Source organism: Oryzias latipes, chromosome 4 (assembly GCF_053564925.1).
Source record: "Oryzias latipes strain Hd-rR chromosome 4, Olatipes_Hd-rR_3.1".
NCBI lineage: Eukaryota > Metazoa > Chordata > Actinopteri > Beloniformes > Adrianichthyidae > Oryzias > Oryzias latipes.
This window is the reverse complement of record NC_136240.1, coordinates 5,123,666-5,138,416: the sequence shown is the minus strand read 5'-3', so window position 1 is coordinate 5,138,416 and position 14,751 is coordinate 5,123,666. Positions and strand designations below refer to the sequence as shown.

Sequence of the window (14,751 nt, the reverse complement as noted above, 5' to 3'; positions counted from 1 at the left end):
GCATTAAAAAGTGATAATGCACACCTGCAAAAGAAGTCCCGCTCACATAGTTTAAATGTTCTGCGCTGGCTTCTGTAAAACAACCTTTTGCTTCATCGTCTGGACAACAACAAGAGATAAGAGGTGAACTTTCTCTCTGGACTGCTGCTTTAACGATCAGCATAGATATCAGTTTCCTTTGCCGCTATAGTCCAGGTCAGTGCCGGCTCAGCCGTTACCACAACAACACACAGCACCACCCATCAGTCCATTTATTTTGTGAGAAGCGATTTAAACCGAAAAAATAACATTAATACAGTAGTAAAAATTTATTGAATATTCATTTCTTAAGTGGCCGTGGTATCAGCGGGATGATGGCCTTCAACGTGACAATTATCAGAAATGACTGTACGGCAGCAACCGTGTGACGGCTCTGGCTTTCATGTCGTCCGTTAAGTTCTGATAACGGACACCTCGGCGGCCATTAACCCTCACATAAAGAGTAGCTGTTTCCTTTCAGTCACCCTCATCAAACCCAGAAGGTTTTGCTTGTAGTTCTACAGAGAAACTGAGTAAATAAGTTCAAAGAAGACCCCCAACCCCCCATGACTCACTAGGAAAAAAGTCTCAAAGTGCAACATGAGCCACCTTCCATGAGGCGGCGTTCTTAGTGTCAGAAAAACAGATTCCTCGTGGAAATGACCTTTCCTCCAACTGTTGACCTAACGGTGACAAGAATACCTGTTCATAAAGATTTCTGAGAGGAAAGAGCTTTAAACGTAAACAGGAGCCTCTGCAGGTGCCAGCCGCTCTGGTGTTGCCCCAAAGCGGCATCAGCCTTCCTGACCAAAGTCTTCGGTGAACTTCTTCAGCTTTTCCAGGTCCTGCTCGTTGACCGTGGGCTTGGTGCTGCCCACTGAGCGAAGCATGTCCGCCTGTGCGAGAAAACCCAGCAAATCACAGTCAAACCTCAGTCCCCGTGGTTACCAGCAGCTGAGTGCCCACTCACCATGCACACAATCGGCTCCAAAAGTCTGTCTCCAGGAACTTCCATCCACGCCATCTCCATGGCGCCCGGATCGCCGGGTGAGCACGGCGTCAGCAAGTCGTCCACCACAACCCCAGGATTGTTCCACGTGGAGCCCTGGACCTGAGTCAGCGTGTCAAAGCGGGGAAGACGTTAAGCTGGTGCACATCTTTTGAAAAGTGAGTAAGTCTGGTTTCCGTGGTTTCACCTTCTTGAAGTGAGTGGCGGACTGAACCCTCCTGACAGGCTGCATCAGGGCGTCCCGGACTATGACGCTGATGTCTGCTCCAGAGTAACCGTCCGTCTTTCTGCCCAGCGTGACAAAGTCCGCCTCCGTCAGGTTGTTGGGGGTGGAGCCCAGGTGGAGTTTGAACATGGAGGAGCGAGCATGCTCCTCTGGCAGAGGAATGTAAATCCGCTTTTCAAACCTAAAGGAGACTTGGCTTTAGACGGAAAGCATTTCATCTGTTTTCCACCTCCAGGGGGGAGAGGATGATGGTCAATGACTGACCTTCTTCGGATGGCTGAGTCTAGCGTCCACGGTATATTTGTTGCTCCAAGGACGAGGATTCCTTCGTTGTCATTTCCAACACCTAAGAAAAGGCCAGAACCACAGCGGTTCAGGGACTTTTCACAACTTCATTGAGGCACGAAAAACACTTTTTTTTTTTTAAACTTATCCTGACCAACAGCTGAGCAGACAGACAGGAGCTGAAGGCGTTTTGTGTTGGACACATTTTACTGTTACAACAGTAGTGGATCTTCGGACACACCAGGGGTTTATCCATGTAAACCCCTTTAGTAATTTAGTCGTAACTTTGTTCATAATAATTACACGTGTCTCTTTTTTTTCCGTTGGACCGGACAGAAAAGAAGAAGAGGAAAGAAGAGGGGGATGTTGGAGACAGGGGGGGTAAGGGCGCAGAAGAAAAGAGGAAAACGGGGAGTTAAGAAAATCTGGAAGATGATTACAGAAGTGGATTACTCTTCACAGACATATTCATGTGTTACAAACGTACCTGTTGGCACCAAAAATCTTCACATACAATCCTGTCAACATGTTCACACACACACACACACACACACACACACACACACACACACACACACACACACACATGTGCACACAAACCAACACATGTAAAGTATTTCATTCAGTCACACATACTATTGTGCAAAGGCGAGATAGCACCTGTGCTCAGGTGTTTATGTTCTGCTGAGGTGGATGATGGAATGTAAAAAGAGGGAAATTCTACGGTCATTCCCACAACAAGACCCCCGCTGAAGTGGTAGCGGTAGCCAGGGCCCCCCCACACCGGCATGGTACAGCAGATCGCGGGAATCCAGCCGCCGGGAAGTCCAGGACACCCAACGCCAAAGAGCAGGGAGGCATAGGGGCACGGAGAGAGCAGCCCCCAGCCCAGCCAGGAGGATTGCTCTCTGCCCCCGTCAGTGGGCCCTGCCCGCCCCCAGCCCTAGACGAGCAGCCCACCACCACCCGTGGGTTTCGGGGATTCCCCCTTCCCAACCCCAGGCACGAGCCAGGGCCCCCCAAGGGAGACCCGCTCCATGCTCCAGGCAACCACCCACCCAGCCCGCAGGAAGTCGGGAGAGAGTAAGGGAGGGGCCGCCGACCTCCGTCCATGAGGAAGTGGGGGTCCCAGGGGAGCGCAGAAAAAGCTTTTGGCGCCCAGAGACGCTGCCTGAAAACCTCCTTCAATTCAAACCCTGACCATCAGACTTTTGGAGACAGTGATGGAAAGAGAAGGTCTGGCATGGGGGGGGGTCAACCCCCAGCTTTCGGTGGCGTAATCTCACCCTGCATCTGGACCAGGAACTCTGTCTTGATTCTGCGAGCTGCTTCGCTTTCATTCTCGCTCCTGGAGCCGCACAGAGAGTCGATCTCATCGATGAAAATGATGGACGGCCGGTGTTCTCTGGCTAAAGCGAAGAGGTTCTTCACCAGCCTGGAGAGAGAGAAATGTAAGAGGAGAGATATGGATCTGTCCTCGTGCTTCTGGCTTCGTCCTCGCAGAAAGAACTCAACGCTCACTTTTCACTCTCCCCCAGCCACTTGGACACCAAGTCGGAGGAGGACACAGAGAAGAAGGTGGAGTTGTTGGCTTCTGTCGCAACCGCCTTGGCTAAGTAGGATTTTCCCGTTCCAGGGGGGCCAAACAGAAGGATCCCCCGCCAAGGAGTTCGCTTTCCTGCACAGATGGAAACAGCATTTCTGCTAAGAAGCCGTGGCAGCGGTGTCTGGAAGGCCGGACGGCGTGGTGGTGGTGGGGGGGTACCTGTGAACAGGTGAGGGAATTTTATGGGCAGAATGACGGCTTCTTTCAGGGCTTCTTTGGCCCCCTCCAGGCCGGCTACATCGTTCCACTTGATGTTGGGCTTTTCCATGACGATGGCGCCTGAAAGACACCAGGGAGCGGTGAGCGGCGCCGCACGCAGGGACAGAGGAGCCGCCGCCACCGTTCCCCTCACCTGAGAGCTGGTCTTTGAATTTCTTCTTCTCTTGGTTGTCGCCTTCGTCACTCTCACTTCTGAAATGAAATCAAAAAAGTCATTTTTAAATCTACGCTTAAAAGGGACGATCAGCGGGGAGGGGGCTCCACGCCGGCTCCCTGCAGCTTCGTCTCTGAGGAATTCCTAAATGGAGCCGGATTTCCAAATCCCAATTCAATTCCGTTTACCGTTCAATACCATGGGGGTCAACCATATGCATTTTTTTTTCTTTTTTGTCCAACGAAACTTTTGTTAGATTAAGAAAAAACTGTTTTTACTGAACTTGTGGCTTAGAGTGAAGAAAGGTGGAACTTTCAATATTAAAATGAGAAAATATCCATCAAAACGATCAAAAAGCTGTTTTTTTCCTGTAAAATTACAGGGGATGACTGACGGGTGGTGAACTGACATAGCGTGGTTTCATTGACCATCACTTCATTAAGGATGAATTCCTTCATTAAGCCCAGTCCCCATACTCAGGAAAATGCCCCGATGCCTCTCACCCTTTGTCCCCCGCCTCTTTCACGGGTTTGGCCGTCTCCTGGTTCTCCTTCTTCTTCAGGTATTCCTTCAGCTGCTCGGCTCTGTCCAGGTAATCCGCACACTTGGCCCGGATGCTCTGCTTTGCTCGATCCCCCTGAGTCTCATCTGCAGCAACGACACCATGGAGCTCACAAGCGCACAGAGGCAAAAATACAGATCCCACCAACGCCGTCGGGGACGCTCACATTTGACCACGTGAAGGAAATACTGCACGGCGTGCTGGTAACAGCGGAGAGCCTCCTCGTAGTTTTTGGCTTTATCCTCCTCCGCAGCCTTGCTGGCCAGATCTATAGCTTTCTGAGGACAAACATGAAGACAAAGTTTGAAAAGAAGCAGGGACTCCTCAAAGACACGCCCACATCCTTTCTGACGACAGAAATCCTCTGAATTCAGGCCCGGAACCCCGGATTTCAGGGCCAAAGCTGATGTGCTGGAAAGAACGGTTCAGACAGGTTCATGTGTGGTTTGTAGTGAGGACTTTCAGATCACACCTGCGCACAGGTGCAACACAAAGGAACTCGGGAGTAGTTGAGTATTTGACCAAAAAGAGTTACAGCTGTCCCGCGGTGATGTCGGTTTTAGGTTGGGATCATTCCAGATTTCATTTGAGAACCTCTGAAATTTTAATATAAAAAATAATTTGATATTTTCTGCATCTGTGATTGCAAAATAATTTGGTGTGTCTGGTGTTGGCATGTCGGTGCCACAATTCGGCATTTATGTGGATTCCTTAGATCACATCAGAAAATTAACCATTTTTTTAAAAAAAAACATAGTAAAATGAATAGGATCCTTTGAACACAACTTGGGGAAATGTTTCACAGTAATCCATTTCTTTTTGCAAAGCAGAGAGTCTAAGATTTGGCTTCAAATCCCCGCCATATCATGAACTTGTTAATTTGTTGACGGTCCCTAAGAGACACTGTGTGTCCAACATGACACTAACTTCACCGCTTACAGCTGAATAATGCTTAGAATCCTTCAAAAGACTTGAAACCGACAGTCATCGTTTACTGACCAAACGAAGACTGGATTCAATGGTTGTTTCCTATTAAAAGCCGGACAAAAAAGTCCTCGTTTCATGCTAACGAAGAAGCAGCAGGTAAAGGAAGTTTGTCAAACTCACCTGTAAATTACCGGACGCCATCACAAACAGGTAATGATGTCAGGAAAACGCGGCTGATTTGGTTCCAGAGAAGCCCACAAAGGTTTAAAACGGAAGGCTTTTTGACGCGGCAGGAACTTTTTTTACACTCGTTTGATGAAAGAACAACAGTAAACGCAGAGAAAAAACATCCTGGTTTGATTCTTCCGCATCCAAAGCTCCATTTCCGCGGAGATCACGTGACCCGACGATGCTGTCAATCAACTTCAGTCCGAACCTCTGTGAAGGAAGACATCTGTCCCATCATCGCTTTTTGAAATGAGCATTGAAGAATATGATTGTAAAACAAATGATTCACATAACTGAACAAAAATACAGACAAACAATAAAACACAGAAATACTAAAAGGTTTTCATAAAAGGTGAGAAACTTTCCTGCTTTTTATTTGTCATGAATTTCAAGAAATTAAAACATAAACCAATCTCCTTAAAATATTAAACAGGGGTTTAGTTTTTGAAATGATTTCCAATTTTACTAAAACAGAGAATTTGGAAGAACACCAGAAATAAAAAAACATCCCAAAAACTCTTAACAGACAGATGGTCAACACAAAAATGCAATTATTTTCCTCACATCCAAATCATAAATGTTCTTTATACAGCATTTACGATTTTAAAATGCACTTCTTAGGATTATAGATTGGTCGGGAATTTGATAAAAATTGACATCAGTTTGCTCACTTCCTCATGATTTTGTGAAATGTATTTGGAAACGACTCTTTGACAGAAGAGCGGCGTATGAATGAATTTGACTTTAGTGAAGTGGTGACAGATTGTCCGTTCTTCAGCAGAGAGGGAAGCTGCATTTGAATTTGTTGAAGTCCCGTGGATGATATTTGGATTAAAGACGGAGGAACTGCATCCCATCATCGCCTTCTCCTGGGCAGACGTGCACCACAGACACAGGTCTGTAGGACATGTTTTTATTCAAAAGGCAAATCAATCACGTGTTATATTTCTATTCTAAGAAGAAACGGACCAAACAAACGGCATGTTCTGCATCACAGACGTTTATATGTTTACATCTGCACGCATGTGCTGTGCAGCTTCCAGGACGATTTGACGCGGCTGCATTTCCTCTGCAGGTCTTCTGCTGCCTGGACACCAGGAAGTCATGAGCCTCCTTCATGTCTAGTCTTCTGACTTAAAAGCATCAGAATGCGATGGCTCTTCGTCAGGTCTGCAGGTAGTTGGTTCTTCTGCAAGATAACCAGGAGGAAAACCTTTAACAGAGCCCAACAGCTGGACCCCCCCCCCGCGTGCCGTGTAACCCTCACCTGGTCCGGTAGGGTTGGGTCTGCTCCGGCCCCCAGCAGCAGCCGAACTGTTTGAACATTTCCAGCCATCACAGCAGCATGGAGGGCAGTGGAGCCATTCTGCAGACAAACAGGGGCATGAATCTGCTGTGCCGGGACAGACAACGCCGAGAACGCCGCCTTTTACCTGGAGAATGTCCAGAGATGGAGAAAACTTCAGGAGCTCCTCGATCACGTCGTTGTGTCCTTTCATAGCTGCTTTGAATAAAGCTGTGGATCCATCCTGGAAGGACAGAGAAAAGGTCGTGTGTCACACATGTTGGAGACCCTCCAAAAAAAGACGGTTTTCTTCTACATATGTTGCAATATAAACCTATCTGCCAATCAAAGACTGGCATACTTTAACTCTCTGTTCTCTGGTTTCCCCACACGCACCTGTCTGACGGCATCCCGATCCGCTCCACGTGACAGCAGCACCTTGACCACCTGGCTGTGGCCCATCTGAGCGGCGATCCACAGAGGCGTGGTGCCGTCCTGGAGAAGGCGTGGACATGTGGGCGGGGAGACAAACCAACAACCCCAGGATTTCACTGCTTTCCTCTGGACTAAATTCCTGCTGTTCCGGCTTCTTTCTTTAAAGGAACGGAGAACTATTGCACAGTTGGGTTCTCATAATGTTGACTACATTTTGCATTGTCAACCAAAACCAGCAGTGGAGCGACGCACTGAAGAACCTGCTCCTCTGTTAAACTAGAGGCGACAAACCCTGCAAACAAGTGGTGACTAAGGAGACTCCAAACCTGTTCAGACAAAGTTTCAACTATAAACAAAGACGACCTGTTTTGCTCGTGAAAGCAATGCGTGTGACAAATGAAATCTGGAATCTGACATGACGAAGCGACATGTGACTTATTCCGGTGACTTCCTGTGTTATCAGCAGTCTTTTTATAGCCTTTGCTGTTGAGAAATGAGACAACTAGACCTGCGAGTCCTCAGGAATGACATCATTATGTAGTCGACTACGTCAGAAACGGTCAGACTTTACCTCTCGAGGCTGGTTAACCTTGGCACCACATGATAGGAGATGACGAATCACAGTCACATGACCGCCCTGAGCAGCAAGGAAAAGAGGCGTGGCTCCATCCTGAAAAATCAGTCAAACCTCTCAGAAAGTCTTCCAACTAAAGAAAAGCACAACTTATAGTTTTTCCAAAAAGAAATATAATTTTCCCACCTAATAAGGTTGTCCAACATGTACAACAGGCACTAAGGCTGTGTCCGAATTCCCACCCTAACCCCTAACTACTAAAAAACTATATAGCGGGACTGTGTAGCGCCCTTAATTTTAAAAACATTCGGCCACCACGCTCACTACTTTTTTTTTTTTAATGGCGGATATGACGTCATCGATTTCACTAAGTTAAAATCTAATTGATATGAGCGTTTTCTGACGATTATTTATGAGTCCACTGTCTTCTGAAGATAAAAACCTTGATGGTTTATTAAAAGAAATACATTGAAATATATGTTTTTGGCAAATATTGTTTCAACGCAATGCATTGTGGTCTATATTCGCCGATCTCGTGAGCATCCATGCACACTGGTTTTTCACAGAGACTTCTGGGTAATTTCTAGGGCCCTGGATTTTGGAATTGTAGATTCGGACAGCACTAGAAAATGGCAAACGCACTATATAGTGAGTAGGGAAGGAATTCAGACACGACCTAGTCTGCAGAAAGCTGAGAGGCTGGATTCCTGCCGCAGCACGGGAGGCTAAACATCACATTTGTGACTTTGAACCTGAAGGGATGCAGACTAACAGCAGGCTGCAGACGTAAAGGCTCTCACGTTCAGCTGGTCGTGCACATTGGCTCCATTCCTCAACAGCAGGTCCACGACTTTAGAGTGTCCGTACTGACAGGCGACCGTGAGCGCGGTGCCGCCGTCCTGTCACGGGACAGGAACACCGGAGACACAAACGTTCAGAGGCGTCCAGAGAGAAAACAGAAGTCGGATGAAGAGGCAGTGAGGCTCAAAAGTGCAGGATTTCTGCATGATTGGCTGCTGTCGCTACACATTTAAAAGAACATAGCATCACAGCTCTCCACATCACACCCAGCATGTAAGAGGCTGTGAGAGGCGTCACCGCCGCATACCTTTGTCTGGAATTCAGTGGAGGCACCGAATTCAAACAGGAGCTTTACCACATCGTGATATCCGTGCTGGGAGGAGAAGAACAACGCAGAAGAACCTGTCTGGGAAGGACGATAAAAAAAGATAAACATGTCTGTGACTTTAACCCTTACGTTAAGCACCACCTTTGATGGTTCTGACATAAACAACACAATAAGCCAGAATTCAGGGGTCTTTCCTGTGAAGCTCCTGTCACTCACACACACGGAGACGCTGCTCTGAAGAGCTTCAAAAAGCACAACAGCAGAAAGAGACTCTCATCCCACAGAAGCTCTGAGCGGTTCACACAACATTAAGGCAAATCAAGCAGAAAGCAGTTCCTGAAATGGCTTCACCTCTCTCTGATAGTTGATGTCTGCTCCCTGCATGATAAGCTCTTTGACACAGTCATAATGACCGCCATGAGACGCCACCATCAGTGCAGTTGTCCCGACCTAAAGAGACAAAAATGTTAAGACTCCCGTTTAAAATTGGAACCACTGCCTAGGAATCTCACAAATGTAGAGCTAAGAGGGTTTCCAATATGAAACTCTGAACATCTGACTTGATGGGACAACAACAAAAAAATACTATGACAAGCAGCTCAGCAGCCGGGACATGCAGCATCCATAGTGTCTCTGCAGCTGAGCAGCCGGGACATGCAGCATCCATACTGTCTCTGCAGCTGAGCAGCCGGGACATTCAGCATCCATACTGTCTCTGCAGCTGAGCAGCCAGGACATGCAGCATCCATACTGTCTCTGCAGCTGAGCAGCCGGGACATGCAGCATTCATACGCTGTGTCTCTGCAGCTGAGCAGCCGGGACATGCAGCATCCGTACGCTGTGTCTGCAGCTGAGCAGCCGGGACATGCAGCATCCATACTGTCTCTGCAGCTGAGCAGCCGGGACATGCAGCATTCATACGCTGTGTCTGCAGCTGAGCAGCCGGGACATGCAGCATTCATACGCTGTGTCTGCAGCTGAGCAGCCGGGACATGCAGCATCCATACGCTGTGTCTGCAGCTGAGCAGCCGGGACATGCAGCATTCATACGCTGTGTCTGCAGCTGAGCAGCCGGGACATGCAGCATCCATATGCTGTGTCTGCAGCTGAGCAACCGGGACATGCAGAATTCATACGCTGTGTCTGCAGCAGAGCAGCCGGGACATGCAGCATCCATACGCTGTGTCTGCAGCTGAGCAACCGGGACATGCAGCATTCATACGCTGTGTCTGCAGCTGAGCAGCCGGGACATGCAGCATTCATACGCTGTGTCTGCAGCTGAGCAGCCGGGACATGCAGCATTCATACGCTGTGTCTGCAGCTGAGCAGCCGGGACATGCAGCATTCATACGCTGTGTCTGCAGCTGAGCAACCGGGACATGCAGCATTCATACGCTGTGTCTGCAGCTGAGCAACTGGGACATGCAGCATTCATACGCTGTGTCTGCAGCTGAGCAGCCGGGACATGCAGCATTCATACGCTGTGTCTGCAGCTGAGCAGCCGGGACATGCAGCATTCATAAGCTGTGTCTGCAGCTGAGCAGCCGGGACATGCAGCATCCATACTGTCTCTGCAGCTGAGCAGCCGGGACATGCAACGTCCATACGCTGTCTCTGCAGTCTGCATCCACTCGGCCGCTGTTGAGCAGCAGCTGAAGCAGAGGCAGGTTTCCTCTCTTTGCCGCCCAGAACACAGCATTGACCAGGGGGGTGTCCTTCTGGAGGGTCAAAAAACACAAAACACTTTCACCCAGAAACCAAGACGTTGGCATCACATCTGCTGACAATAACAGCAGTGGAACGTCTGTTCAGCAGTAAAAACTATAGTCAGTGTTGAAATACTAATCTACTTTATTTGACACAACGACGAAACGTCCATCTACCAATCAGCTCTCTAGAATGTCTCGAGGTCATGGCTGCGTCACCAGCACAGCCTGACTCCACGATGGAGGAAAAGTTCATGTCATGTCAGCTGCAGGTTTCCTGCCGGAGCTCGGCACGTGATCAAATAACAGATTGCACGGCCCCTACGGTGACGCTGTCATAATTTAGGATGGAGTGTGCGCGAGTGAGACGCCGGTCGTGCACGGTTTACCTTGAACGACATGCTGTTAGAGCTCAGTCGTGACTCATGGCTCTCCTTCCCTTGCAGCCGCTCATTAGCCGCGCTGCTGAGCGCCAGACGGTTGTTTTTGCCGCACTGTGTTTGGGTGTAGCTGGCCGCTCACCGCCGTCAGACAGGCGGCTGGTCAGCTGAGCGCGGTCCGCAGAGAGCCTGCAGAGTCCCCACTCGGCCACCAGGGGCGCCCGGGAGCGCAGTCTGCTGCAAAAACGGTGGTCATTTGAAAGGAAAAGCTTCAGTCCTTATCCTCAGGTTTACTCATTATTGTTAATATATATTAATGTAACTTCCTTTTTTAAAATTCACGTAGTCTTAATGCTTCTACTAGGCTTTTCAGCAAATTCACTGTTGATTGGGGCGGTGCTACAACTCAAGGGGCGGACTTACGATTAGGCAAAGGTGGGTGATTGCCTGGGACTCCCAATGTGTTGGGTTCCCCACATAATTTTTTTTATTTTAAATAATTTACTGTTTAACTCTGGCTATGTCCGAATTCTCTCCATGCTCCATCACTACTAAAAAACTATATAGTGTGGGACTGTCTAGCGTCCTGGATTTTAAAAGCAATGTTTACTACTTTTTTTTAAAAAACGGGAAATATGACATCATCCATTACACTAATTAAAACATTTTACGACGGCCATCTTGATGGTTTATTTAAAAAATATAATTAAATACATTTTTTTCTCAAAATTTTTTCAAACACAATGCATTGTGGTCTATATTCACTGATCTAGTGAGCATCGATGCACACTGTTTTTTTTGGGGAAATTTTTAGGGCACTCAATTTTGGAAAAGTAGATTCAGACATCCCTAGAAAATGGTGAAGGCACCATGTAGTGAGTAGTGAAGAAATCAGACACAAAAAAAACACAAATCACTGAAATGGCATAGGACTGCACATGTGAATGTGTTTCATCCTCCCCCCCCACCCCTCTGCAGCAATGGAATATTCCGTCAACAGCAAGTTAACAATCAGACTGAAACTCTTTGAAGAGACAAAAAACATGATAAGATGAAGCGTAGATATCCCAACGGCGGTGAAAACGCTCGTTATCGGTATACTGTTGATGCAATAAAAGAACAAAAATCCATCTCATACTAAATTCTAACAATGTAAGTTCAACAACAAACCTAATGTGCAGGAAGGAAGACAAAAGAGAGAATCAGAGGAAATCAATAAGAGGATAAAGACATTTGGCACATGGAACCACAGCGACTGTCTCTGTACTCTGGTATGAATCTGAAAGCAGAATAATGCTCAGAGTAGAACAGCATTGCATACATTCATTGGCGCTTTTACATGACTAAAGTGGATCTTTCAATATTGCTTTGGAAAGTTTGATGCCATGTGTTGTGATCAGTCATAGACCTATATTTGAAGGATTTACAGTTTTGCACCTTTAGCTGTTTCTAAATGATAACTATAGGACTGCAGAGTCTGAGCAGGGAAAGCAACTTATTTTTGTTGACTAATGCCAGAGACAGCTGCTGCCAAAAGTGCTGGTTAAGGGATTGACTAAACCTAGAGTAGAAACAAGCAATTACTTCAAAAACTATATAAGGCAGGTTGATAGTTAGTCTGGTTCTGTGTATAGTCTGAGAGGTGCTGTCAAAAAATGGCAACAGAGAGGACTTGTATGAGTGCAGGTAAGCATGCCCAGGCTTTCTATTTATATTTGTAGGAAGCATAAAAGCTGGAAGAGGATATGTTAGGATAAAGAACAAGAAAGAGCGAGTTCTTATTGCAGTAGTTGTTTGCTGAAAGACTCGGATTAGAGAGTGCGGTTTTATTGCGGATTAAAAGATAGAACTCAGTTCCAGTGGAGCTTTCTGGAATGGTTGACAGAGTAAAAGCTGCCGTCTGTTTGAATGCTGTTCTTCCATAGTGTGAATGACTGTCTGGGCATCCGTTGCAGGTCAGCAGAGCAGCTTTCTGCTGCGAGCCACGCTGCTGTACATGCTGCTCTGCAGCCCCCAACACGTGCGCTCTGACTCGGACGAGGCGGTCCTGACTGAGTGGGAAATTTGGAAAAGCATCAATGGCATAAACTACGAGGAACGAGTGAGTCTGAATCTGAAGCTATGCGGCCACATTCAGCGGAGACGTGAGCTGCTATTGCTTCTGTCTGTGTTTAGGATGACATGCAGAGGAGAGCTATCTGGGAGGAGAATCACAGGATGATCAACGATCACAACCAACGGTTTCTCACGGGGAAGAGGCCTTTCTCTATGGGCATGAATAAATATGGAGACTTAGTGAGTAGTTACGTCATTCAGTTTCTAATGAGGATTTTTTTGTCCATCTTAAATATCATTTGTTATAAAATAATTGTTTTGATGCTCCATGACGCTTCACTGAAGCCCACTCTCTCTTGCATTTAACGCACTAAGACAGGACAGGAGTACAGAGTTCTGCAAGGAGCTGTGATGAACGCCCAGTTCGTAAAGAGAGGAAAGGAAGTCTCTGCCCGCCGGCTGCGTTACAATGCAAGGAAATCAGAGGCTGGGTTTGTTGACTACAGAAACATGGGCTATGTCACTGAAGTTAAAGACCAGGTAAGACATCCCATAACGTCCCTTTGTGAGCCTTACCTGTGAATCGGAGTTCAATCAGTGAGTGGAATCCTCTTTGCAGGGTTACTGTGGTTCTTGTTGGGCTTTCAGCACAACAGGAGCGATAGAAGGACAAATCGTCAAGAAAACAGGGCAGCTTTTATCTCTGAGTGAACAAAACCTGGTGGACTGTTCAAGACCTTATGGTACCCATGGGTGCAGTGGTGCCTGGATGGCCAGTGCCTATGACTATGTGCTCAGCAATGGGCTGCAGACGACAGACAGCTACCCGTACACGTCGGTGGTGAGGGTCGACCTTCTGTTCTGGAGAACATGTGCCTGCAGCCAGAGGGTCATGCATGTTTCTCTCCACAGGACACACAGCCTTGTTTCTATGACAGCAGGCTTGCTGTGGCTCACATCAAAGACTACAGATTCATCCCACAGGGAGATGAACAGGCTCTGGCTGATGCCGTGGCAACCATTGGCCCGATCACCGTGGCGATTGATGCTGATCATGCAAGTTTCCTGTTCTACAGCTCAGGTTGGCAGTCACAGTGAAATCCTCATGTGTTCCCTCCTTTAAATAGCTGATCACACGAGTGATCAGAAGGGGCTGAAGCTGATTGGATACTGCAAAAATGTTGTTTAAATATATATCTACCTTGGAATGTTTGGCGTTTCGTCATTAAAGTGTTTGTAACGTTCGCAGGAATTTATGACGAGCCCAACTGCGACCCAAACCGTCTGAGTCACGCAGTCCTGCTGGTTGGCTATGGCTCAGAAGAGGGACAGGACTACTGGATCATTAAAAACAGGTCAGCTGCCTCGGAAGATGTCCCAGCGGGTCTTTTTGTGCCCCTGCCCCTGATCAGTAACCAGGAATTTCTGCTTCTTTTCCAGTTGGGGAAGCAGCTGGGGTGAAGGCGGCTACATGCGGATCATCCGGAATGGAAGCAACACCTGTGGCATTGCTAGTTATGCCTTGTATCCAATATTGTGATGATGATTTTTACTGCTGAATTCTTCCACAAGACTGGAGCTCCTCAAGAGCTGTCAGCAAACACCTCGTCTTAGTTCTTCCCCATCTCATTTCCAGACGTTTGAGCAACGATTCTGTTTACGGCCGCTTCTTTTAGAGATGCAGAACACACGGGGAAACCTTCAGATGTACATAATTTTAAATGCAAAAAGAAAAAGCAGCTTCTTTTGGGGAGTTCAATTAGCCTCTTATAAACATGTCAAAATATTTTAGTGGAGTTGACATGTCTCTAATCCCTTTTTTTCCTTTCCTTTTCTTTCTTCTGAGATGTTCTCTGGCGCATTTTCAGCTGCCCGTCCATTAAAGCTTCTTAATCATATGTTGTCAAAGACTGGTGGTCCCTTTTTTTCAATGAAGTGTCTTAAGTTTCTGAA

The 14,751-nt window shown here is 47.3% G+C and overlaps 3 protein-coding genes across 6 annotated transcripts; 1 reads left to right on the top strand and 2 right to left on the bottom strand.

Moving 5' to 3' along the window:
- Window positions 1-237: 237 nt before the first annotated feature.
- Window positions 238-5,468, bottom strand: LOC101171319 (vacuolar protein sorting-associated protein 4B). The gene is made up of 11 exons (XM_004067609.5): window positions 5,187-5,468; window positions 4,246-4,357; window positions 4,021-4,165; window positions 3,497-3,555; window positions 3,304-3,423; window positions 3,060-3,216; window positions 2,825-2,973; window positions 1,518-1,599; window positions 1,215-1,434; window positions 989-1,129; window positions 238-914 (listed from the first exon to the last, which is right to left on the bottom strand). Exons 1-11 carry the CDS (start codon window positions 5,205-5,207, stop codon window positions 813-815), a joined length of 1,308 nt encoding a protein of 435 aa, XP_004067657.1. The 5' UTR covers window positions 5,208-5,468; the 3' UTR covers window positions 238-812.
- Window positions 5,469-5,574: 106 nt separating this feature from the next.
- On the bottom strand, window positions 5,575-10,956 carry ankrd29 (ankyrin repeat domain 29). Of its 3 annotated transcripts, none has more exons than XM_004067608.5 (10): window positions 10,753-10,956; window positions 10,265-10,375; window positions 9,009-9,107; window positions 8,637-8,735; window positions 8,329-8,427; window positions 7,526-7,624; window positions 6,916-7,014; window positions 6,668-6,763; window positions 6,502-6,600; window positions 5,575-6,423 (listed from the first exon to the last, which is right to left on the bottom strand). In XM_004067608.5, exons 1-10 carry the CDS (start codon window positions 10,762-10,764, stop codon window positions 6,337-6,339), a joined length of 900 nt encoding a protein of 299 aa, XP_004067656.1. In that variant the 5' UTR covers window positions 10,765-10,956; the 3' UTR covers window positions 5,575-6,336. The 3 variants fall into 3 exon arrangements, with proteins under 3 accessions (XP_004067656.1, XP_078801724.1, XP_011472028.1); XM_078945598.1 differs by having other exon boundaries at window positions 10,224-10,375; window positions 10,753-10,925; XM_011473726.4 differs by lacking the exon at window positions 10,265-10,375 and having other exon boundaries at window positions 10,753-10,907.
- A 97-nt stretch (window positions 10,957-11,053) lies between these two features.
- On the top strand, window positions 11,054-14,696 carry cts12 (cathepsin 12). Of its 2 annotated transcripts, none has more exons than XM_078945597.1 (8): window positions 11,054-11,178; window positions 12,699-12,844; window positions 12,919-13,038; window positions 13,174-13,338; window positions 13,418-13,639; window positions 13,711-13,879; window positions 14,048-14,153; window positions 14,239-14,696. In XM_078945597.1, the coding sequence occupies exons 2-8, from the start codon at window positions 12,740-12,742 to the stop codon at window positions 14,336-14,338; spliced, it is 987 nt and encodes a 328-aa protein (XP_078801723.1). In that variant the 5' UTR covers window positions 11,054-11,178; window positions 12,699-12,739; the 3' UTR covers window positions 14,339-14,696. The 2 variants fall into 2 exon arrangements, with proteins under 2 accessions (XP_078801723.1, XP_004067655.1); XM_004067607.5 differs by lacking the exon at window positions 11,054-11,178 and adding an exon at window positions 12,325-12,429.
- Window positions 14,697-14,751: the final 55 nt, after the last annotated feature.